This window comes from Fukomys damarensis, unplaced genomic scaffold (genome assembly GCF_012274545.1).
Source record: "Fukomys damarensis isolate Sample0158 unplaced genomic scaffold, DMR_v1.0_HiC HiC_scaffold_2, whole genome shotgun sequence".
NCBI lineage: Eukaryota > Metazoa > Chordata > Mammalia > Rodentia > Bathyergidae > Fukomys > Fukomys damarensis.
Window position 1 is genome coordinate 49,631,919 of NW_022900914.1, and position 23,109 is coordinate 49,655,027.

Below are 23,109 nucleotides of genomic sequence, written 5' to 3' on the forward strand. Positions count from 1 at the left end.
TAAAGGGTGAGGGAGATAGAGGAGCTACCAACCAATTACAATGGAAACAGTAGTATAAAACAGTATAGGAAGAGTTGTACTGAAGAAACACTCTGTGTGCCAGGCATAATGCTTAATGCTTGTATGCATTAACTCATTTAGCCTTCACAACATATATGTAGTATTATCACTCCCAGCCAGGCATGGTGGCTCATGCCTATAATCTGAGCACTTGAGAGACTGAGGCAGGAGGATCACCCTGAGTTCAAGCCTGGACACAGTGAACTCAAAAAAATGAAACAAAAACCCCAACAAATCAAAAAACAACAAAAAAAGATATTATTCCTATTCTGTGAATAAGAATACAGATCCTGATTAGAAACCTTACCAAGATTATAAAGCAACTGAATCCAAGCATTCCTAGCATAAAGGTATGTATTTTTAAAAACAGTCTTCAGAGGCCAGGTATGGTGGCACATGGCTGTGATCTTAGCCCTCAGACGGCTGAGGTAGGAAAATCACTATGAGTTTGAAGCCAACCTAGGCTACACAGTGAATTCGATGCCAGCCTGAACAACACAGCAAGACCCTGTCTGTCTCAAACAAACACTTAAACTGTTTTCAGAAAGAAGCATCTAATAAGCCACAGGGATTGGATTGGAGAAGTAGTCCCCTGGAGGCTATGTGCCTATGTGCCATTCTAATGAACACAAAAGTTTAAATTCTAAACACTTGGAAGAACCATTTCAGAATTTTAGGCTTTAATTCCAGTTGGAAGGACTACATCAGGATTTAAAGCAGGGAATGACACAGATCAGTATGCATTTTGGAAAAGTCCCTCTGGCCTCCATGTAGAGAACTGGCTGAAGAAAGGCAACAGAGCTTGAGTAACCAGTTTGAAGACTGTCAAAGTTGGCCAGGGATTTAGCTCAGTGGACTTGCAAGAGCAAGGTCCTGCGTTTGATCACCAGTACCCCCGCTCCGAAAAAAAGAGACTGCCAAAGTACCCAGAGCAAGAAGTTATACTCAAAGTTAGAAGCAGTGAAAAAAAAAAGTGGATTTAGGATAGTAATGAAGGAAAAATTCTACAGGGCTGGGTAAATTAGCTAAAGTGAGTGAAGAGTCAAAGACAGGTTATGTGGCTTATTGCATCCAGGACACAAAAGTGATGATTTCAGTTTTATATGTGTCAAATTTGAGACAGACACTTATGGGTATTCATAGGGAGGTAGCCAGCCAAATGAATGAGTCTGGGATTCAAAAAAGTAGTAGTTCAAATGGTGAGAAACTACCACCAAGGAAAAAATATGGAACAAAAAAAGCCCTATTCCCTTCTCAAAGTGCTTTTAGAGTTGCCTCAGTGTGCTGACCACCAATGAGAAGGCAGGTCAGCAGCTTGAGTAGAAAGGACAGGAACACAATCCATTCACAGGGGAAGGACAGTGTAGTGCGATTCCTTAGCACTAGAGAAGCCAAATTTGAAGAGGCCAGGCAAAGACTATCCAGCATCAGGACACAGCAATCCTTGTCAATCAGTTCTATGGGAAGTAAACCCTAACATCCTAAGGCAACCTTTGTATGCAACAAGTTAAGTCTTATAAAGCTGCACTCATACTAGCCATACAGCATCCTTGAGAGTACTGAAGAAAATCATTCAAATCATTTTATCTCAGAACCCCAGTTGAGAAAGTCCGTAGGCACCAAGTAGGCAATCAGATATTACCAGGACTCACAATCTTGCCTGAAGTTGTTCTAAATAGAGAATATGCTCCTGGATTCCCACCTTGGAGCCCCCTCTTCCTGTTTGCCTCTTCCCTTCACGAGAAGCTATACAAGTGGAGGACCCAGCCCAGACAGACAGCTCCAAGGCACCGAGGAATTTTTTCTTCATTTGGATCAGAACCCTTTGGGAGTGTGGGCTGATATTTTTCCTCAAGTGGGCAATGAAAAAGTGTACCAAGGAGCCAGCCAACTAAACTGGAACTAAGTTCTAAAATGCTGGGGTGCTACTCATAGGTCCAGTGGATCCCAACCCTTGAGGTATCTCAGTGAGTCTAGGTCAAGACCCAGAAATCTATCAATTTTTAAAAGTAGCTCAACTAATAATTTATAATGGGATTTAGGAATAGTTTTTTACAACTTCCATCCTTTCTTACTGGTTTGTTGGTTTTCCCTTGTTTAGTAAATGTTCCTTTGATAGCACCCATATAATGAGACTTGTCAGTGCACCACAAAGTTGGCTGGGGTGGTGATCACATCATTATTCCAGCTCTAGCAACTGGACTGAAGAGCTGAGGAAACACAGCAGGGCTGGCAGAGCTACCTATCCTCAGCTCTTTGAACTCCCTCAATAAACCTACATCCCTATACCTAAGTCTAGTCCTTGTCCCCTTGTTCAGAGTAACTTAATGTACAAGCATGTGAGGCACATGGCACTCTATTGGTCACTACAAAGAGGGGCCCTCAAATTTAATACAGACAAAGCTCCTTTGGTATACCTTCTCTACTCCTGCTGTGCCAAATGGCCCAAGCCCACCCTCAACATCACACACAGAAAGCATTGAAGCAGAAGTTGCTTTAATCAAGGGGTTAAGTCCTCAGTCAGAGGGACCTCTTTAAACCTTTGGTGGTGGGAGTTTCAGCCTACCCCCCACATGCCCCAAGGCCCCTCAGGAAAGAGGGAAAGCTGAACAGCAAATTATGGAAAATTCCTGGGGACAGAAATGGAAGAATCCAGGTTAAGGGGCAGGAGTGGAGCTCTGACAAGATGGGAGCAAAGCTGAACAGGGCAGAAAGTTTTTAGCCCACACAGTTCTACCTAGGGTTGGCTGAGGTGGCTGTACACTGGGCCGAGTGGCACCAGGAAGGCTGAGGGTTGAAGGGGACAGTGGCAGGAGGAGTGCTTAGGAGATGAGGCGACTGTGAAGCTGGTACAGCTGCTCCTGGGTCAGCACCAACCGGTGTCGCTGTCCAAGGCCAGCTGCACATGAGAAGGTCACTTTGCCCATGTAGACTGTGTCATCTTGCTGCTCTTCCTTGGCCTTGGGGTTGGAAAAGAAAATTCCAGGTCAGGGTTAAACTGTGGGCCACTGAAGAGGTCCTTGATACTAAGGCAGCCCCTCAGAGAATGAGGCTTTTGAGTTCTTAGGCTATCATGGCCACATAGTTCACAAGGGAGTTTTAAATTATGGCATCAAGTCACAGAAGGTACTGTTTTACCTAAGATACATAATTACAAGCAATTATGAGTTATTTCTGAGTAAGACTTGGACTTGTTAGATAAAGCAGAGTGTATGCCGTTATTGGATCTGAGACTCCAGAGGTCTCTGGAGGAGGAATAGGACCCATCTGGACCCTCCACACTACGCCATCCTCTACCCCATGCTCCCCCTTACCCTGAGGAAGGCTGATGAAGGGAAAGTGGCAAAGTCAGTGGTGACTGTGGCTCCAGGGCGCTGAGATACTGTCTCCTTGAGAACTTCATCCTAAGGAGGGAAGGACAATTATTTAGGGGACCCTCCCTGGTTTCAAAGAGTTACTAACACCAAGAGGGCAGAACTAAATCTCTCTATTGCTTTTCTTCTGCTCTCATTTCCAATCATTCCTCCTTTAGAGATCCTTATTCTTTAAGATCCAATTCAGCTCCTACTGCCTCTGAGAAGCCATGCTCAAGAATTCTATTCCACATTGATCTCAGCTCTAACAAGCTGCAGCTTGAATCACACACCCTGAAGATGATCCCAACTCATGAATTTTGCTGATAAGAATTTATCTTCTGTTTGCAGCAAGATATTCAGTTCCTAAGGCAAAAATTCTTCCTTCCCTTCTACCCTCTCCCTAGTGCGCCATCTACCATGGGGCTATCCCCCAAGGAACTCCAAAAGTGTTTGTTTGGCTAGAAATGCTCTGAAATGAGCTTGGTAGAGTGGGGAAGGGCAGGGTGTGAGCTGACCTTGAGCTTCTCAATGGTGTCGCTCAGAGTCTTGAGTTGAGCCACTTGCTCCATAAGCTGGGCCGACGGGCTCTTGGCAGCTGTTGGAAGGGAAAGCTGGTAAGGACCACCAAAGCCCAGGCTAGCAGCTTAAGTGATCTACGTCAAGAGTACAGGTAATGAACTTGAGAGATAGTAAGAGAATTAAATGTGATAGTGAGGCAGATAGTGAGGCAAATTAAACAATGAAGGTACAGGGAATTGCTGGGAAAAGCCTCTATGTGCAGGAACTGCCTGGGTAGGGGCTAAATTCCTGGAGTGAGGGGAAGAGGTATATTACGGATCTCAGAGCTCATCCGCAGGCACATACCAGGGCTGGCACGAGTGATATCTACTACATGAGTGTGCGTGCTCAGTTGATTTAATGTCTCCAGCAGCTGACTGGTCTTACGATATAGCACTCCAGCTGCTAGTTCACTAGCAGGGCCCTCATGGGGTGGGAGAGAAAGCTTTGCAACGTGCAGAGGGGGCAGGGCTGCCAATGATGCCTTCATCTGGATTCCCTGTGGGAGAAAAAGGAGGGGTAGCGGTGAGGAGTGATAGAAGGCCTCTGCCATGCATCATCAATGGGACAGGTATGCTCCATCCTTCACCCAGTTCTTCCTGGGCGCTCCTCACCTTGAGAATGCTATTCTCATGCTGGAGCTGAGAGATGTGCAGCCTCATGGCAGAGATCTGCTGAAGCAGCAGGGGTGAGTCCTTCACCAGCCCTGGACCTGGCAAGGGCCCTGGAGCCTGCCCAGGAGTGCTCCCTGTGGACACCACAACGAAAGTCCTTAGCCCCAAGAGGAAAACTGGGCTTCATTGCTGCTCTTTCCCTTTCCTCATTCCCTCTCACCTCCAATCCTGGCTATTCCCAAATGGCAGGAAGCATCACCCTGCTCCCCCAGCCCCAATGCCCACCAGCCCTGATAAGCCCCAGCCAGGCTGGATCTCTACCTCGCTGCTGCTCTTCTGTGCTCGAGATAGCCCATCGGGGAGCAGGAAAAGAGGAAAGAGGAATTAGAGAGTTTGGGGATGGGGGACATACGAGAGGAATCCTGGACTCGACCTGTAGGAAAACCCTTGGCCTAATCATCCTACCCTTTTTATAACATCCCATCTCTGTCCCTGCCCTTGGAATAAGAGTAGACATGTGTGGACAAAGAGAACAAGGGGGAGTGAGGCCATGAATCAGGGAGTGAGAAGAATGGCAAAGTGAATGCTGGATGAAGCACCTGAGATATGAGGATGTTTCCCTCTCTGTCTCTTACTCTATTTCCAAGAAGGGAATGAGGATGATCCAGAGAGCTCCATTTGTCTGTACCCTTAGTGCTTACCAGCAGCAAAGCTTGGGTTAAGGATGCAAGCACATTCCCTTGTTCCTTGGGTTTCCCCATTGCTCTGTGTCAAAGTTTCATAATTTTGGGGTGTTTCATGATTTCAGAATCAGCATTTGCTTAGAGAGACTGTGTTTAACACAGTACAGGGTGACAGTCTAAAGATTTCCCTGAAAGAACATGCAGCTGTCTGTACCACAGGAGTCCAATGTCATGAAGGTACTTGGTTACCTCCCAAAAGCAAGCAGCACCAGTGACAGGGACTTTGATGAGAGCAAGCAGACACAGGAGCATTAAGATGTGTTATACACATGTATCAACTCCCCACAATGAATGCATCTTATATACTGAAAACATGCACTAAAAAAAAAAAAAGAAGACATAGGAATAATGGGGAAAGTCCAGAGTCCTTGATGGTTGAAACAAGATGTCTTCTAGATGTGAAAAACTGAAGGGGAAACAAAAACAAACTATGGGGTAGATAAGAACCAAGACGTACTAGCCACTTCCTCTCTCAGGAAACTGGAGACTGGGTCTGAAGCCATAAAAACTCTAGGTAAGAGTCCTGACCATACTGAGTGACTAAGCAAAGGTCAGAATAGAAGGAAGAAATAAAATTGGGAAAATTATGCAATGGAAAAGACAACCACACCATAAGATGAAGCCAGGTGAGCTCAGCGCCCAAACAGAGGGACAGTCAAAAGCAGGTTTCAGGCAAGGCTGGAAAACCTGACTGTAGCTGACTGACAACCCTCAGGAACATGAAGCTGGGACAGAAAGGCCAGACTGTAGACCCAGAAGGGCCAGCTACTAGAGTTCAACTGTCATCATCATTCTGAACTTACCTGACAAACTTGGGAATGCCCTACTTTAGTCAGAGAAACTCTGCACATATCTTTAGGGAAAGCGAAAACTTGGTGAAAGCAGGCAAAGTGAAACTGGGCAAACATGTTCTTAGTTGAACATCCAGGGGGAAGAGAAGCAAAAGTCAAACCTTGGCCAAATCTTTCAAAGCAATACAGTCAGTCTCCTCTGGGCCAGCACCACTTAAACTACTGTACTCACCACCAGCAATGCCAGAGACCAGTGTAGCAATGCCTGAGGGAGGGGGCCCGCGGAGCCCCTCAATTGTGCGCTTCGACTGGTTGTTCAGCCGCTGTTTTAGTTCTGCCTTCTCTGCCTCCAGCTGGTCGATATCAGCCTGGAGCGCATCCATTGTCTCCTCAAACTCTCTGTGAAAGAGAATGTGGGCTTGGGCAGTGTCCCTTCTTCAAGGCCCCACCTGACTTTTCAGTCCTGATAGGTCCTGGGGTAGCCCTGCTAGTGAGGAGACAGAGACTGGGCAACACAGACTTAGGATAGAGTGAAACAATAGGGTTGGAATGGATGTTAATGGGGAGTCTCACTGTGAAGGGAAGGGAGAAGGGTTAGTGACAGAGAGCCTCCAGCAAGAGGGAAGGGTGGAAGAAGCAGGCCCCAGAGAAAGTGCCTGACTTCTCCTTCTTCCGCAGCAGTGTCTGGGTCTCCTCCAGCCGAGTTTGGACTTTCTCAATGCGCTCATCTGCATCTTTGGCAGCACTGTCCAGCTTCTTCTCCAGAAGGCTGAGCCGCACGTTTGCCTCACTCAGCTCCTCTCCCTGGACAAGACAAGGAGCTTCTAGTTTCCTGACATCCTCCTCCCCACCTCCCCAAGACCTAGGTTAGACCATGAGCTAGAAAGACCCTTGACAGGATAGGAATGTGACTCAGTGGTTTGATCTAGTGTTTGCCTAGCACGTCCAAGGCCCTGGGTTTGATCCCCAGCACTACCCCCCCGAACTAAAAAAAAAACAGAAAGAAAGAAAAGAAAACACAAAGAAAAGAAAGCTCCCTGGCCCCTTTTCCCCCCAAAACTGTCTCAGTCCCAGTCCCCATACTTGCTACTGCCCTGGATCCCACCATGCTTCCTAGCCCCTAAATCCCAAGTCTACTTCACCTTTTATTTTTCTATTTCTTTTATTACTATATGTTTGCAGTACAGGATGATTACATTTGAGGGGAGTTGGTACACGTACGCCACACATCTTAACTATTTTTACTTTCTATTTTTCTGGCCTCTCTCCACTCTTCCTCCATCTCTTGATACCCTTCCCCTTTACAAAAGACCTATCTCCTGATTTCCTATTATTTTGCTCTTTAATTTATTTATACTTTGTATTTCTCACAGAAGAGAAACCATAAGGCATTTACACTTGTTTGTCTGGTTTATTTCACTTGACATTATACCCCTACCCTCACCTTAATCTTGAGTGACTTCTTCAACTCCTTGATAACTGTCTCTCGATCTTCAAGCTTCAAACCCAGGCCTTCAGCATCTGTGATCTCTGCACGAAGGGCTGCAGCCCGCAGCTCAACTGGAGGCGGCTAAGGAATAGGGTGTGTCAGAGAGTAGGGGTAGAGAGCAGGTATCATTAAAGTGCTTCTTTCAGAGAGATCCAGTTACCGGGAAAATATTCTTGCCTTCTAGGGAAGATATTGCTTTCCAGATGCTCTTTTCCTGCCTCCCTGCCCTCCCACAATTAGCAGCAACTCTGCAAGTCCTGCTCCTCCAGGCCACTGGAGCCCCTCCATGGAAATCTCCACCTACCTTGCTGGGGGGCCGCTCAGCATCATACTCCCCTTCCTGCATAGCTGTGGCGAGCTTGTTCATGGTGCTTATGAGGATGTTGCATGACTGGCGCAGACACTCATAGGGGCTACTGGAAGGGCTCCCATAGATCTATAGGACCCAAAGTCAGGAGTGAGAGCCAAGCCGTAGCCACTAACTTCTCATCCTCTTTACCCAGCCATCCAAGCCAACCTGTTCGCTTGCTTTGAAAGCCAGCTCCTCCAGTGCAGCCACAGGTAGCCCCTCATTCTCTGCCAGGGGGGCAATGAGCTGAGCAGCAGCAGCTGCTACTTCCTGCAGTACAGCCACCACCCATGTCAAGTGTTTCCTGCAGTCTAGGAGTGTTTCCGACACCTGTGTGACAGATTATAGTCAAGAGCCCACCCTGAGTCCAGCATTACATAACCAGCTACCAAAAAAACCAGTACTGTCCCTTGACCAGATCCAGATCTTAACATGCTAGGCCCCTCCCAGTTCTACTCAGCTTCGTTCCATTCCCTACTCAAAGTCCTAAACCTGGGATTCAAAGGCCAGTGCAGCTGGGATTCCAGGAGCATCTGTCCCTGGCATTCGCCTTCGGATCTTCTTGCAGAACTGGCGGATGTCACTGCACGATGTTTCTAGGTCCCGAAGCAGAAGGGCAAGATCTGTAGCCTCCTGTCCAACCTAGGAAGGAAACAGGAAATGGATGGGGAACTAAGTCAGCACTAGAGATGGAGGTGAGGACCAAGAGGGAAGAGAAGCTCTCACAGCTCTCGATATGCCCTCACCTGCAAGAAGGCACGCAGCCGCCCCACCTCCACACTCATGCAGTCCAGGGCACTCTGGGTGAACTGTGAGGAGAGAAGCATGTGGTCCTCAGCCACCAACAGGACACTTTTGCCCCATCATCATCTCTAAGAAGTATCCACCCTATGCTGATCCCCATTTAAAAGTGGGTCCTTTGGCTTCCTTGATCTGGCTTTGGAGGCCTTGTCCCAGTCTCATGTGAAATGCCTTGGGAGCCTGAGCTCTTTAATGTCCACTGCTTCTCATTTGTACAGGGGACTAAAGCACTGATCTAGACACTTCACCTTAATGTGGTCAGCCAGCTGCATGGTACAGTCCTCAGGCTGTTCAGCAAGGTGGATGCTATACAGATGCTGGAGAGGGATGACAAAAACAAAACAAAAACAGCCTGTAGCCTGTGGAAGAGGGGAGAGTTCTTCCCAAACTACAGCATGAGCCAGAGTCATTATAAGCCTGCAGAGGTACAGGAGAATCCAAAACCTCCAGGCAGCTGTGTCATAAGGCAAGTTTATCTAAGAGTACATCAGGCCTCAAGCAGCCAGCCTGACATATACTACCTTGATTACACTGGCAGTAACTCCAACCAGACAAAAGCTTCCCTCCCTCCTGCCCCAAACCTGAATTCTTGCTCCAGACCTGGTAGTACTTGATGGCCTTGGTGAGAGGCTCCACATTGACAGTCTCATCCAGCTGATCTTTGTGCAGCAGCTCAATGAGGAAATCTAAGGAGCGCTCATGGGCACTCATCTCAGGGTAGAGGCTGCCCACCTTCTTATACACATCCACATTGCACTGAGAAAGGGCACTAGAGACCAGAGAAGGGCTCTGTGAGGCTAAAGTCTTCCAGGAAATTTCAGTTCCAGCCTATCCTGGACCCATGACCCTGGAGTAGAGTCAGGAGTCACTTACTGCTCATAGCGGTGCAGTGTGGCCTGCAGCAGGCTCAGTGAGTATACCAGTCCAGCAGCAAAGCTGAGCTGCTCCCCTGGAGCTCCTCGAAGTCCAGGCCGCTCTGAACAGTTCTCACTTAATTCAAATTTCTCTTGGGCCTGCTTCCGGATCAGTTCTGCCTGTAAAAAGAAGATCAGAGACCTAGAACTCAGAGCAGAAATTGGAGAACAGACTTAGGAATAGTGGACACAGCTTAACATTTATGAAGGAAGTGTGGATACAGAGAGATGAGAGAGAGAAAGCAGAGCAGCTCTCAGATAGGCATGGAGCCTCCCCTGGGGAAGATTACTGGAGTTTGTGAGGATTTAGGGTATGAGAATGAAAAGGGCAGTGGGACCATGAGAACCAAGTCTCCCTGACTTAGAGCTGCTGCCCCACTATCTTTCCACCTAGAATACTGTGCTGCCCATTATTCCCTTAGCTAACTCCTAGCCATCTTCTGGCTCTCAGCTAAAATGTTCTCTTCAGTTATATCCTGTTTTCATCTGAATCAGATCCCCAATGACACTACCTCAAAGAGTCTATCTCTCTTTTATAACACACAATTTGTAACAGTCATCCCTTGAATATGTAGGGGATTAGTTCCATAACTCACAACAAGTAACAATAATCCATGGATGCTTAAGTCTCTTATATAAAATACCGCAATATATACATATTATTTTATGTATGTCCTCATGTATATTTTAAATCACCTCTAGGCTATTTGTAATACCTAATATAATATGTGTCATGAAAACTATTGTTATATTATATTGTTTAGGGAATAATGAAAAAAGTCTGTACATGTTCAATACAGATACAATTTTTTCCCAAATACTTTTGATCTACAGTTGGTCGAATCTAGTTATGGAGACTCCATAGTCATCTGTCATCTGTGACTTTGTTGACTGTAAGTTCCTCTGCTACCTCAAAAGCTCTTTATGGGCAGAGATGCTGACTGCTGTCTTCACTCAGCATCCTTAATGTCCGGATCACACCAAGTTCAATAGATTTTTATTGTACATACAAATGACAAGTCATACCTTGCAAATGAGACGAGGCATAAGCAGTAACACCAGGACACAGTCATGATCTCCACCTGGCCGAAGGAAGCTGTCAGGCATGAAGGCTGTCATCAGGAACATGTGCCGGTTGGCCTGGGCCACCTCCATCTGTCTCAACTCCATCTCAATTGCCTATGAAGTGGACAGAAAGGAGGGCTCTCAGCCAAGGTAGAGCCCCAGAATCACCATACTCTGCTCACGAGGACCCATACTTTTAGGACAAGCCCACGCCAGTAGTCTTCCAAACTACAACACAAAGCACACCTTCCCTGAGGAATCTGAAGCCCATAATTCTGTATCAGGTCAGCCCACAGCTATATCCAGGCTGAGCTCCCTAACATTTTGGCCTCAGACCACCCACTTTCCTGACCTTAGCATGTGCCTTAGTCTCAGCAAACTTGATTTTGAAGTCAAAAGTCTCTGGAGGTGGCTGTTGCTGTCTCTCCACAGATGCTTCCTGCTGGTTTGTCAGTTCCCGATTCACATCCTGGGAGCAGAGACAGTGCAGTACAACTAGGCTGTGAGGGACTCCAGGGGTGATCACGGGCAGTGAACGGGGTATGGACAGGCACCTGTAGGTGGGCAGTCAGCTGGCGGTACTTCTTGATGGTTTGCTGGTAGTCTGCAACCGTCTCTTGGGCTGCCTCCACACGTTTCTGGGCCTCACGCACTCGGGCACCTGCCATGTCCAGCTGCTCCCGCAGCTCCAGTTCTGTCTCACGTGCATTCTCCTGCAGCTCATCATTCATCTCATTCATTGCTTCCTGGAACAAAAGGCAGCCATGGGAAACTAAAGGCAAGGTCAGAGCAGAAGGGCTAAGAAAAGTCCTTTACTACACAACTTTACTCAATATATCAATCTCTCAGCAGGTCCCTTCCAAATACTCTCCGTCAGGTGTCTACTCTTCTCTTACCAAGTCCCCTACAGTCTCCCTCAACTCCCGCACTTTCTCTTCCAGATTCAGATTCCGGTCAGTCAGCATCTCCACCATCTCCTCAGCACCCAGAGCAGCATCTACCTGTGTTATGAGGAAGGGACAAGGAAAAGCGCTGCTGAGGGGTGGCAACAGGAGAATCAGGTAGGGAGATTCTAGGCACAGGCTGGACTCCTCAGACCTGCTCCTTGAGCTCATCAATGGTGCTCTCTGCCTGGGTTAGCTCCTCCTGCAGGCGCTCTCGCTGTTGCCTCACAACTTCCAGCTCTTGGTTCTTCTTTTCCATAAGCTTCTGGAGCTTCACATGTTCCTGCTTCTCCGAGGAAGAAAGATCTCGCATCCTGTGGGGAAGATAGAAAAAGGAGAGAGCATGTATCAGAGTCAGCAAGTGATGGGTGCTCTAACACATTCAGAAGCCAGTGAGTGAACTCCAGAGCCAAACAGAGAGGAGCCTACCTCACTAGGGCATCCTTTAGGCGGGCATTCTGCTCCTCAAGCTGCTTGAGCTGGTAACTGGATGCAGCCCCATCTGAGCCTGGGGAAGACCACTGCCATGTTCAGGCTTACTGCATCCCAACTCATTCCCCACCCACACACACACAGGTCCTGGCTCCTTACCCTTCTCTTCAATCTCAGCCTTGAGGATCTCCAAGTCCGTAGTAAGCTCATCCACACGCTCCTTCAGGGCCTCTACCTCCTGCTGCAGAGACTCAGCCCGCTCTTCAGCCATCTCCTTGTCCAAAGTGGCCATCTCGATGGCATCAGCAGTATCCGCCATCTCTTCCATGTAGCGCTCCTTGGCCTCCATTGCCTCCTTGGCTTCCTGAGGGGTGATATGGGTCGACAAGAGCACAGAAATGTCTGTGTTGCTCTTCTTCACATGGCATTCTGGACTTCAGCACCAATCTACACTTGATCTTAGCCAAAGGATAAGAAGCGATTCCAACACCAATCTAGTTTCTTCCAGTTACATCCTCAGGACCCTCATCCCAACCAGCCGTCCCCTTCATCCTCAGTCCCACCTTCCGCGCCTCCTTGAGGCGCCGCTGCAGGTCTGCCTGCTGCTCCTGCATTTTGCTCTTCCATTCCTGCACCTGCTCCAGCTGGATCTTGTGTTTCTCCAGCTCTTTCAGCTTTGCCTTGTCTTCTGCCCGTTTTAGCCGCAGGGTCTCCAGTTTCTCCTCCAGGTCTCGCACCTGAGCCCTCAGTCCCTCCTCCTCCTGCCAAGAAGAGGCCTCACAATCTGAGCACAGCCCACCCTTGCTCCCCACTATAACTGAGCTGGAGTAGAGAAGACAAAAATGTGTGCAAACATCACCCCAGCCCCAGCATCAAAAACAAGTGGCATATAAAAGTCTGAGAGGAAATTGTGGCACAGTATATAAAGGAAATATACGAAAGAAGGGAGGAAAGGGTAGCTTGGCCAATAGTAAGATATCTGTATGTTATGTCCCCATCTCTCCAATCCAAGTTCTAGGTCTTCTCTAACCACAGCAAGTTTCCAAGACTCAGCCAGGCATCACAGGCCCCTTGGCATTTTTAGTCTCTTTTACCCCAACCCATCCTTACCTTGGAAGGGGAAGGAAGTGGGGGTGCTGCTCCAGGAGATGTGAGAGCTGGTGTGGGGATGATGGGCGCTGCCAACGGAGTCTGAGCTGGGGTGCTAGGCTCACTGCTGCTCAGCTCCCCTGCTGATGCTGAGCCAGAGGGGCCCAAGGAGCTACTGGCCCCGGACACCCCAGTACTGGCTGGGCGAGTGGGCTATTCAGAGAGGACAGGGGATCAAGGCAATGAGAGGGAGACAAAGCACGAGAATAGGGCAAGGGAAGGAGACAGATAAGGGAAAAGTCAGAGTATGAAAGCACAATAAGAACAGTGACAGGGGGAAAGGGAGGGAAAAATAAGAGTCAGAAAGCAACAATGATAAAAGACAGGGGAGGAAGGGAGAAGGAAAGGGAGAAAGGGTGGGAGAAAACAAGATTATAAGGTTCCTCCTTTGGCACAGACCCCACATTCCTCCCAGCTGTGGCACTACCCTTTAGAACAGAATCACTTCCTCCCCAAAATTCCCTGTGACCTACTTGTGATCATTCTAGCAATTTCTTAATACTTCCAGTCCCATCCTTACTCTACGTCTGCACCCAACTCCCCAAGAATAGAAAAAAAAAGTGTCTCAGTATGGCTCCCAGAGAGAAAGAACAGATCAGAGATTGTTCTCAATTTTCATGTTCCCAGAGAGGGATGAGCTAAAAGTGAGGTGCAAAAATAAATAAAATAAAAATAAAAGTGAGGTGTAGGCTCTCTACCACTGTCAGGCCCGCCCTACTTTCTGGAAGTCAAACTGAATCTCCCCCATTTTGGTCGGATTAGGGAACCCCACAGGCAAAGGGGCCAAAGTGAAAGCTGTAGCCCTAGACTCCCCTTGAAACAACCCTTCTAAACCTAGTCCCCAAGACAAAGGGATTCTAATTGGGTAGCTTGCCCAGAGCACTGTAGGGCTTGGTGGATGGGGGTGCTGAGGAGCTACCCTGAAGGCTCAAGCTCTAAAGCAAACAACTCTGCCCAGTGCTCTCCCTAGCAGGGCTGAACCCCAGATTTCTTCTAGTGGGCTGACTCTTGGAAAGAGCATTCTATCCCAACATTCCTATCCAAAGGCTTTCACAGACACACTCACCCTCCTACTAACATTGTACACTGCCAAGTTCTTTACCTCTTCTAACCCCTCCCCTCAAAACTAGTCAAAATTACATTATTCAAGAATGCCTATGTTGGATTAACCGCAATCCCTCTCATTTTTCTTTTGTATTCAATCTACTGACTCAGAAGAGCTTCTGAGAGCTGGAAGTCATTTACCCAGGAGGGGCCTATCACTAAATCTAGGGCCCTCTTCCCCCTCAAAGAGAACCTATGTTGCACTGTGGCCAAGTTTTATTTGACAGTACACGTGCTTGCATACATGCATATGCCTGAAATGTGTGTATACTCAGCAGTGGCCTTGCACAGAGGCCTATTTGTTCTCACCTTGGGCCGCCGAGTTGTGGTCTGGAGAGGCAACAGGAGCCAGAAGAGAAGTAGTCAGGAAAGAAAGGATAATGGCAGGAAAACAGACAGCAAAGGGACAGCAGTGAGAGCAGAAGTAACAGGAATGGGCTATAGTTAGCCAACACTCCCCCACACCGTCCCATCCCCTTCTCCCTCCAGTGAATCACCATATTCCTACTCCAGAAACCCAGAATTCCTAATCCCCTTGGTTTCTGTTCTCACTTTTGCCCAACCCTTAGAGGCCTCACCCCTTAAGACAACATGGAAATCCCAGAAGTCCCGTCTCCTAGTTTGAGCCACAAGAGAACAGGCGATAGCTGCGAGATCTCCAGAGGCCTGTCCTTCTGTGAGCAAACTCTCCCACTCCAGCCCAGAACCACAAGTCCCGCCCATCTTCCATTCCCAAGGACTGTCCCAGGTCAGCCTCTTCTTCCTTCAAGTGCCTCCCTCAGAAGAACCCTCCCCCAAGATGAGAGTAGTAAAAGCCCAGAAGTGAGAGGTCGGATTCCTAACGCAGAACACAGCTGTCCTTCCTTCTCCCCTGGACTAAATCTTGAAGCAGTCCCCATCCCTAAGGCAAAGGGCTCAGGTGTCAGGACGATGAATATTACATTAGCAGAAGCCCAGAGCTCAGCAAAGTAACCCCACCCAGCTGGACAAGGGAGGTGGGGGTGGGGAGCAGTACAGAGAAACTACTGTTGTAAAGCAAATCCAGAAACACTTGGGATTACTGCAAAATGGTAAATGGGTGATTAACTCCAATTCCCATAGAGTATTCTTGCTGCCCAGTGTTTCAATGCTCTTGCAAAGCTAAGATTTGGCTCAGGTCCAGTTTCTAGGAGGCACTGAGCCTAAGAAGACCTATCCTCACCCCTCTTACTGAGAACTAAGCTTCCATGCTTCCATAGTTGCAAGTCAAAACTATTCCAGGGTCCTCAACCCACCCTTAGGAGCCCCATGACATAAACCCCAGGGTGGTGGACGCTGAAAGAACAACCAAGAGTCATTCTAGAAAGGCTGGTTGAGACAGGCAGGCCTGTTAGAGGCACCAAGACAGCTAGGCCAGTTTCCTCAGGCTCTACTACAGAAAATCCTCTCAAGCCTGTTTGCAGTAAGGGATTCCCGAAGCCCTGAGACCACTGGAGACAAGGCCTGAAACAGACTCGATTAGAGCCAAAAGGCAGGGCACAGAGCAAATCCCAGGGGTGAGGCACAGTGGTGATATACACCTCTCCTTGCCCCCTCCCTTCATCCTCACACTCCTCGCCCAACCAGGTAGACAGATGAAGAATCAGCCCCCACCCCCACCCCAGCAGCCTACTGCCACCATCGACCTGGCAACCCAGCAGCAGGACCAGAGCAAGCAAGAGTACCTTTCGGGCTGTCGGTGCCTGTCTCATCATTGCAGAAAACCAAAGAAAGCAAGGCGAGGAAAGAGGAGGGACAGAGAGGATAGACAAACACCAGGAGGAAGGACAGACGAAGGGAGGGAAGGTAAGAGACCGAACAGAGGGAAAGGCGGCGAGACAGGAGATTAGTGCATCAAATCCCAACAATGCAGCCTTTGCTCCCGGCCAGCAGCTTCCCAGCCTGCAAACGGCTGCCGCTCCAACACAGAGGCCCCGAAGGTGCCCAGCAGGGCAACCAGGCTCCAGGAGGCACCGGAGCGGTACCCAGCTCAGTTCACCAGTTTAGGCTGATGGCAGCCTCAGTGGCCGCAGCACCCGCTCCACCTGACGTCATGCACCCACCCTCCTCTGCTCCAAGGGGTGGAGCCACTGTTCCTCGGTCACCTAGCAACCACCCAGGGACCCGAGGGCTCCTCCTCCTCATCGTGACTGGACAAAATCCTGCGCAGGGCCCGCCCTGCTGCTTCCTCCAAAGAACAGGTTCAAGCTCCACCCTCGCCCTCCCTTACCCATCCCCAAGAGCTTGCTTCAAAAAACTGGGCCCGGGGGCATGCCAGAAATGGCACCTTATGGGGAGATGGCATCAGTGGGCAGGGACACAGGGCTTTCCTGCTCCATATTTCTCATGGAATAACTGCACTCTGCTCCTCCTAAAACCCCACTGCTTCCATTTTTCTTATACACGCTGGCTACAGCCAGCTGTCTCATTAGGAACACACACCTACATCTCCCCTCCAGCACCCAGCTTAAGCTCTGAGGAGCAACAGAGTAATTTAAAAACCCTGCAGAACACTCTTATCAGAACAGCAGCAACTCTGATGATAGTGATGGCTCTTCTTTCAATGGTCCCCTAGTTGTAGATAGGTTAAAGCCTGTTCCTAAAGGGCTTTCCAGAAAGAACGAGGGACTTTGCAGACACACCTGTGCTCTCTTCTGCCCTGCATTCAAAGCACTCTCTTTTTGTTCTGGATCTAGTTCTCTGTTCCATCTAAGATGAGAGCAGAGGCCCTGGCTAAGTGATTTGTTTTGAGAGAATCACTAGGGTGGAAGACTGGAGAGTAAGAGTACTCCACTACCTGACTGACATTGTCCACTGCAAGGTGCTATAAGCCAGCATGGGCAGTCCAGGCTGGGCTTTGCCACATTTCCACAGGTTTGGCATTGCTCAGGCCCCTGCCAGGGTCATGTCAGGCTGCAACCAGGACTCCTCCATAGATCTCAGAATGCAGTTTCATGTTCTTCTGTATTCAGGGGCCTGAGGTAAGATAGGAGTCCCAGCCAGGAGGTAATAACCAAGGGATGATCCAAGTTTCCATGATGCTAGAATGGTGCCAGCATCTTTTAGAGCATTGTTTTTCTTACAGCCCATTCCTACCTGAAACCAGGGCTGAGGACACAAAGCAAGTACTAGCATGTGGTCTCTACCACTGCAAGTCTCCAAAATGAAACCTCATTGCCCACCAGAGTCAAAAAGGACAAGTTTTCCTCTCACTTCCCACTACCCTAATCCAGTAGCTCTCCATGCAACATCAGCAAGGCCAAACAAAGGATGGCAACAAGAATATCACAATACATACAGCATATACATTCAGCTCAGAGAGACACATGCAGGTCAGGGACAGCTTGGGCTTCTGCCCGAGGCAGGGGCTGGCATGAGGAAGTAGTCATGCCAGCATTTCTAAGTGTTTAAAACTCTGTGGATGGGAGGGAGGTGGCACAGCCAAGACCCTCTATATGTGGGTGAGGGGTGGACCTCAGGCACACGGCAGAGGAAGTGGCAGGGAAAGACTGGTAGGGAAGAATAGAGGTGGGTATTCATGGCAGCACCCACCCAGAGGCAGGCATACTCTCAGGCATTCCAACTGTTCCTTCTGTGGGTGGTCCCTTGACCTCCCATTCTTCTGCACAACTTTACCTAGTACTTTCTCAAGCTCCATTCCTCTAGTGTATCCTCCACAGCCACCTAAACTCAGCTAAGGGAGAACCCACCAAAAGCCTTACACTCTATTTCATGTTGCTGCTGTTTACCATCAAATGTTGGGGCAGGAAGAAATCTCTAATGAGTGCTACTTGGGCTAGACACTGAGCCTGATGTCTTTGCACCCTTCAGAGGAGCTCTGGAAGCCAAGGCCACCATATCCTCTGTCCATCCCAGCCCCCGGATTACACACACATGCATGCAGCAGCCCAAGGACATGCAGGACAGCAGAGGAGGGGGCTCACAGCCCCCACCCACCCCAGTACAAACAGTAAACACAACACCTTCTTAGGCTTCAGTCCCCGCTGCATGAGGAGTAGGAAAGGGCAGTTAGAAAACAGACATCATATTGTACTAGCTTGTCAGACAGTGTAGGCATAGGTATTACTACCAACTTAGGAATACACAGGGGATAGGGGACAGAGCAGGCCAATGTCAATTTCTGAGTGAGAAGAGGGATTCATCAAGCATCAGCTTCAAGGAAGTCCACACCCTGGTCCAGAGAAGCTGGAGCCCTACCTCACAACATTGCAGAGAAATGGTACAGTGGAGCTAGGAAGGACCCTCTGCATACAGCCTAAAACAGATGGCAGAGGGCCTAGCTCCTTGTCACCACTTGTGAATATAAGAGCTCTTTTTTCCTCTATTTCTACCTTACCCTACCCTTAAACTAATTAGATCTTGGCATCTTTGAGTACCAAAAGGTAGGAATCTGGCTACACTCTTAGGGTCAGATCTATCCTTCCTATCACCCCCAGCTCAGCCCCATTTGACCCTGCACTTCTTGAAACTAACAGCCTTCCCCTGCTACCACATTTATGCTAGCCCTAATATAGCAACTCATACTCAGAAAGTGTCCTTATAGGGAGGTTGGAGAGACTAAATTACCTAAGTTCAGACTTCTGTACTACTTCTACCTAGCATTGGGTCTCCCTCCCTTCCTCTCTTTGTTACTCCCTACTCCCACCAACAAACCACTCACCAGTTTGCTAGTCTTCGCAGCTGAATCAGTTCCCTCTGCAGAAAGCAAACAGAAACAAAGTGTGCATTTGTATAAAGGGCTAGGGACAGATAATATCATGGTGGAGTGGGGGGAGATATAAGAAAGGAATATGGTGGCGATGGAAAAATTTCAGTATCCACTGTGGCCCCCTGTTATAAGTGCTAGGACTTCTAAACATGAGGAGACAATTTAAGTGGGTGGCTGTTACCTCTTTTGAGGACCTTTGAAGCAGAAGAATCGGGTGTCTCTGGAGAAGTAGTATCTGCTCCATCTTCAAATACCTGTATCTGAAGCCACAGAACAGACTCAATACATCCAGATTAAGAATGGCTCTAATATGGGTCTCTCCCCAATCCTCAAGCAAGACAAAGTACAGGGAAGCTTTCATAAGGATAAACTGCCAATCTTCCCACTGCTGCTACCTCCCACTCCCCCAACCAGAAGCTCATGCCCACAATAAGGAAAAGGAAGTACCAATATACCAGCTGTACATGCAGCAGATATATGCATGCACTAACACACACACACACACACACACACACAAGTAAAGGATGCATACCTGGGATTGGCGCACAAAGATGCCGTGTCCTTCTTCACAAGTGAAATACTTTCTGCCTTGGACAGTTCCATCATTCTTGCCCTTGGCTTCGTCCAAGATAACGCCTACCCATTTGCCAGTGGCAAAGAGTGTGGCCCCAACATAGGCCACAGTACCTCGGTGGCCTTTTCCAATCACCTCCACACGGGAGCCTACACGTAGAGGCCGGGCACTGGCCTCCGCACTCATCCTGCTGCTACTAGATGTCTGAAAGAAACATACATGCAAGAGGCCTCAGGTCAAAGGTGGCATCCTAATGCATAAGAAATTACCCAACCTGGACTGAAAATAGACCAGAAGTTGCTTCCTGAACTTGATTCTTAGGGTGGTGTTAGCCCCCAAATTTCCCTTTGAAAAATGTCAGTGATGGGTCTTTCTATAGCTTCTCCAAATTCCTCTGGAATCTGCTAGAATTTTTAAGAGTTTACATTTAAATTTTATAACAAATCAGAACTCACGGATAAGCCTGTGAAATTTAACACAGGGCTGTTTTCTCAGGAATACTGCCCCTAAGGAGAAAAATTAAACTCAAGCTAACAACTCAGTTTACACCAGGCTCCTCATAACCTAATGCCCTGAGTCAGAAGTCTGAGCTGGGAAGATAGGTGATTCAGTGGGCGTCCCTGCTGCGTTCTGTTTCCCTTTCAACTGTCATCTGTCTTCCCTAGGTTCAAACAGCTCTTTCAGGCCTTTCCCTTTCAGAGAATACAACCTTTACTCTTTTCAGGCCTTCAAGTCACCACCACTCCTTCCTGATCTGATTCCTGTCACTCCCATCCACATAGCCATGATGATACCCCTGAACTCTCAGCACCCTATTCATCCATCCAACTCCCTTCCCTCCTGGCCTGTATCCTGCTCTGCCCACTCTGTCCCTAAGCTCTGGAGATCTTGTTCCATGCTATGTTACTACAAAAATAAAAACATAGGCCAAATATATAAGGTACTTCAGATATGTCCCATTTGTGCCTCATCTGTCCAGCAGTACATATGGATATCTTGTCACTTCACAGATTGGCAAGGAAGAGGAATAATCTAAAACACTGTCCTTGGGAAGCTCTCAGTTTCTAAACATTTATGATGACAGGACACAACATGAAATTAGGTCCCAAATCAGCCCATGGTTTAGAAGAGAATCACACCTAAGCCATTTTTAGTAATAGCAGTTCCATGGACCAGAAGCTTTGCAGAAAACTGATAAATGAGGCAAGAAGAGGTAACACCACAGTCTTAAAAGACTCCATGGAGTTCCTTTCTTATACCCTCATTTTTCTTCAAAAGGGAGCCCTTTCAGAGCCCTTACAGAACACTTTCAGCCTGTCATTCCCTAACTCCTTTCTCCAAAGAGCTCATCCAGGAAGGTAAGGACACAGACCCGAGGGGCTCAGGACTTCAAATCACACCTGGACAGAAGGCCAGATTTCATGGACCTGATAAAGGAAATTTCCAATGACATCAAGGCTATACTCAAATTCAGAAATTCCCCCCAACCTCCCAACAAGCCTCTCCAAACCAGAAGGACACAACAGTGGGTACAGATTCAATCTCAGACAGAAAAGAAAGCAAGCAACTAACAAAAAAGCAGCTCTAAAGAAGGGCCTTGATATTTTGCCTCTCTGACCCATCAACACCATGCTGAGTCCCCAGGACAGTCTGGCCCCCTTCAGGAACCCCTACCCTAAGAGCCAATTAAGTCAGAGGCTGGGCCTTGGAAGTTCCCATTTAGGGCCCAGCTCTAGGAAGGGAAATCTGTCCAGCCTGTCATCATTAGGGTCCCAGGACCCCTTTAAAACAGTTTGTGAGTGCCCACAGCTGAGTTCCAGCCTATTTCCCCAGCCCCCACTGCAGTGATGTCCACAGGCACTCAGGCCTTCTCCAGCAGCCCTCCCAGGGTCATCCAGGTTAGGGCCACTTACCCGGTTGTACACGTGCCTCTTGCTTTGGGCCATGTTGCTCACCCGGCCTCTACCCCCTCCCCCAGCTGACCAAAGACAGAGAGAAAGGCAGAAACCTAGGCAGGAGGGTCAGGGCACTGGGCCCTCAAGGACCGACACAGGGCCGTCAGGCACAGCCCTCCCCAGTCCATGGGCCTCCCTCGGTGGCCGACCGGGGTAGGGGTGGGGGCTGTGCTGGGGGCTGATGAGCAGGTCTTCTCTGCTGCCTGAGGATTCCTGAACCCAGAGATACCGAATCCTGCTCGCCAGCTGATGAGTCTCACTCTGCGCTAGTGCTGCTCTAGACTTGTCAGGGACTGTGCTAGCCTCTGGGTCCTAGTGCTCCCCTGCTTTACCTGGGCCAGACAAGAGGAGAAGAGAGGAGGCACAGAGAGGCCTCACTTCATTTCTCAGCCCAACCTCAGCTTTCACTTCTAGAGTACAGTGTCCTAGAGCTGACAGCACAGTCCTGAGGAATCCTCCTAGCCTGTATCCTCTCACCATCACTATTTCCCCAGCCCCTAGGATATGAGGTTTCAGAAGGCCCACAAGTACGAAGTGACACCTCAAAATGATCAGCTCTCTAGAGCCTCTACACTAACGAAATAAGGGTTTCTAGCCCCCCACCCCCCACCCCCGCTTAGTACTTCTCTCTCTTTCTCCTCTCTAAACTATGGAGTCAGGGTCTGGATTTCAATTTCATATTATATCAGAGGAGTCAGGCTCTGCCCAAAAACAGCAAAGGAAGGGGAGTAATGGGGGCAATTTCACACACTTACCCAAGGTACACACACACAACACACACACTAGCACAGGTGTCACAATCATTCTTTCTCCCTTTTAATTGTTATACAGGTTAGGTTCTGAAGCCCAACAGTATCAAATCCAACTGGATTACTAAGAGCAGTGTTTACAAGCACAGGGTCCCACTTTCCCCCTGGTAGCCTAAGGCTGAGTCCACCTCAACCATCTGCCCTTGTATTGTTTCTTGGACCTGCCCACTAACATATCCAATGAGATTTTTTTTTTATTTTTCAATAGTACAAAAAAGTCCTTAATCATGTTACTTTTATAATAAACTATTGAAAATTAGTGAGATTAGGGTTTTGTATGAATGGGGTAGGGGGTACAGCTGAGGACTGAACCCAGGGACTTCAGACTAAGTTACATCCCCAGCCTTTTTTTTTGTTTGGTACCAGGGATCAAACTCAGGACCTCCCACTTGCCAGGCAGGCACTGTGTCACTGAGCTATATCCCTGGCAATCAGCCATTTTTTATGTTGAGACAGGTCTTACTAAACTGTCCAGGTTGGGCTTGAACTTGTGATCCTTCTGCTTGGTCTCCCAGAGGGCTGGGATTATAGGTCTATGCTACCACACCCAGCTGAGATAATGCTTTTCTGGTGAGATTATGCTTTCTCCTAGGGGCTATGTATCTCCATGTTCCTCCCTCCCCAGATATTGCAGGGAAGGAGAGATTTTTCCTAG

At 48.4% G+C, this 23,109-nt stretch overlaps 1 protein-coding gene across 7 annotated transcripts; it reads right to left on the reverse strand.

The window, feature by feature from the left end:
• Positions 1-2,539: 2,539 nt before the first annotated feature.
• Dctn1 (dynactin subunit 1) lies at positions 2,540-21,905 on the reverse strand. Of its 7 annotated transcripts, XM_010631552.3 has the most exons (32): positions 21,604-21,905; positions 19,649-19,894; positions 19,298-19,376; positions 19,069-19,103; positions 18,371-18,391; positions 16,073-16,090; positions 14,679-14,699; positions 13,227-13,418; positions 12,680-12,877; positions 12,276-12,480; positions 12,114-12,192; positions 11,839-11,998; positions 11,637-11,741; positions 11,295-11,486; positions 11,093-11,209; positions 10,702-10,854; positions 9,635-9,795; positions 9,362-9,530; positions 9,010-9,078; positions 8,707-8,769; positions 8,453-8,602; positions 8,129-8,290; positions 7,916-8,047; positions 7,567-7,692; positions 6,784-6,926; positions 6,355-6,521; positions 4,910-4,924; positions 4,589-4,722; positions 4,281-4,473; positions 3,932-4,011; positions 3,375-3,464; positions 2,540-3,020 (listed from the first exon to the last, which is right to left on the reverse strand). In XM_010631552.3, exons 1-32 carry the CDS (start codon positions 21,634-21,636, stop codon positions 2,883-2,885), a joined length of 3,846 nt encoding a protein of 1,281 aa, XP_010629854.1. In that variant the 5' UTR covers positions 21,637-21,905; the 3' UTR covers positions 2,540-2,882. The 7 variants fall into 7 exon arrangements, with proteins under 7 accessions (XP_010629854.1, XP_010629856.1, XP_010629855.1 ...); XM_010631554.3 differs by lacking the exon at positions 16,073-16,090; XM_010631553.3 differs by lacking the exon at positions 4,910-4,924.
• Between the last annotated feature and the right edge of the window lie 1,204 nt (positions 21,906-23,109).

Coding starts and splice junctions, on each gene's coding strand:
- Dctn1 (XM_010631552.3), bottom strand. CDS start 21,636: ATGGCCCAAAGCAAGAGGCACGTGTACAACCGG. Junction 12,878..13,226: donor CACTTCCTTCCCCTTCCAAG/GTAAGGATGGGT, acceptor TCTTCTTGGCAG/GAGGAGGAGGGACTGAGGGC. Junction 11,742..11,838: donor TTGATGAGCTCAAGGAGCAG/GTCTGAGGAGTC, acceptor CTCATAACACAG/GTAGATGCTGCTCTGGGTGC.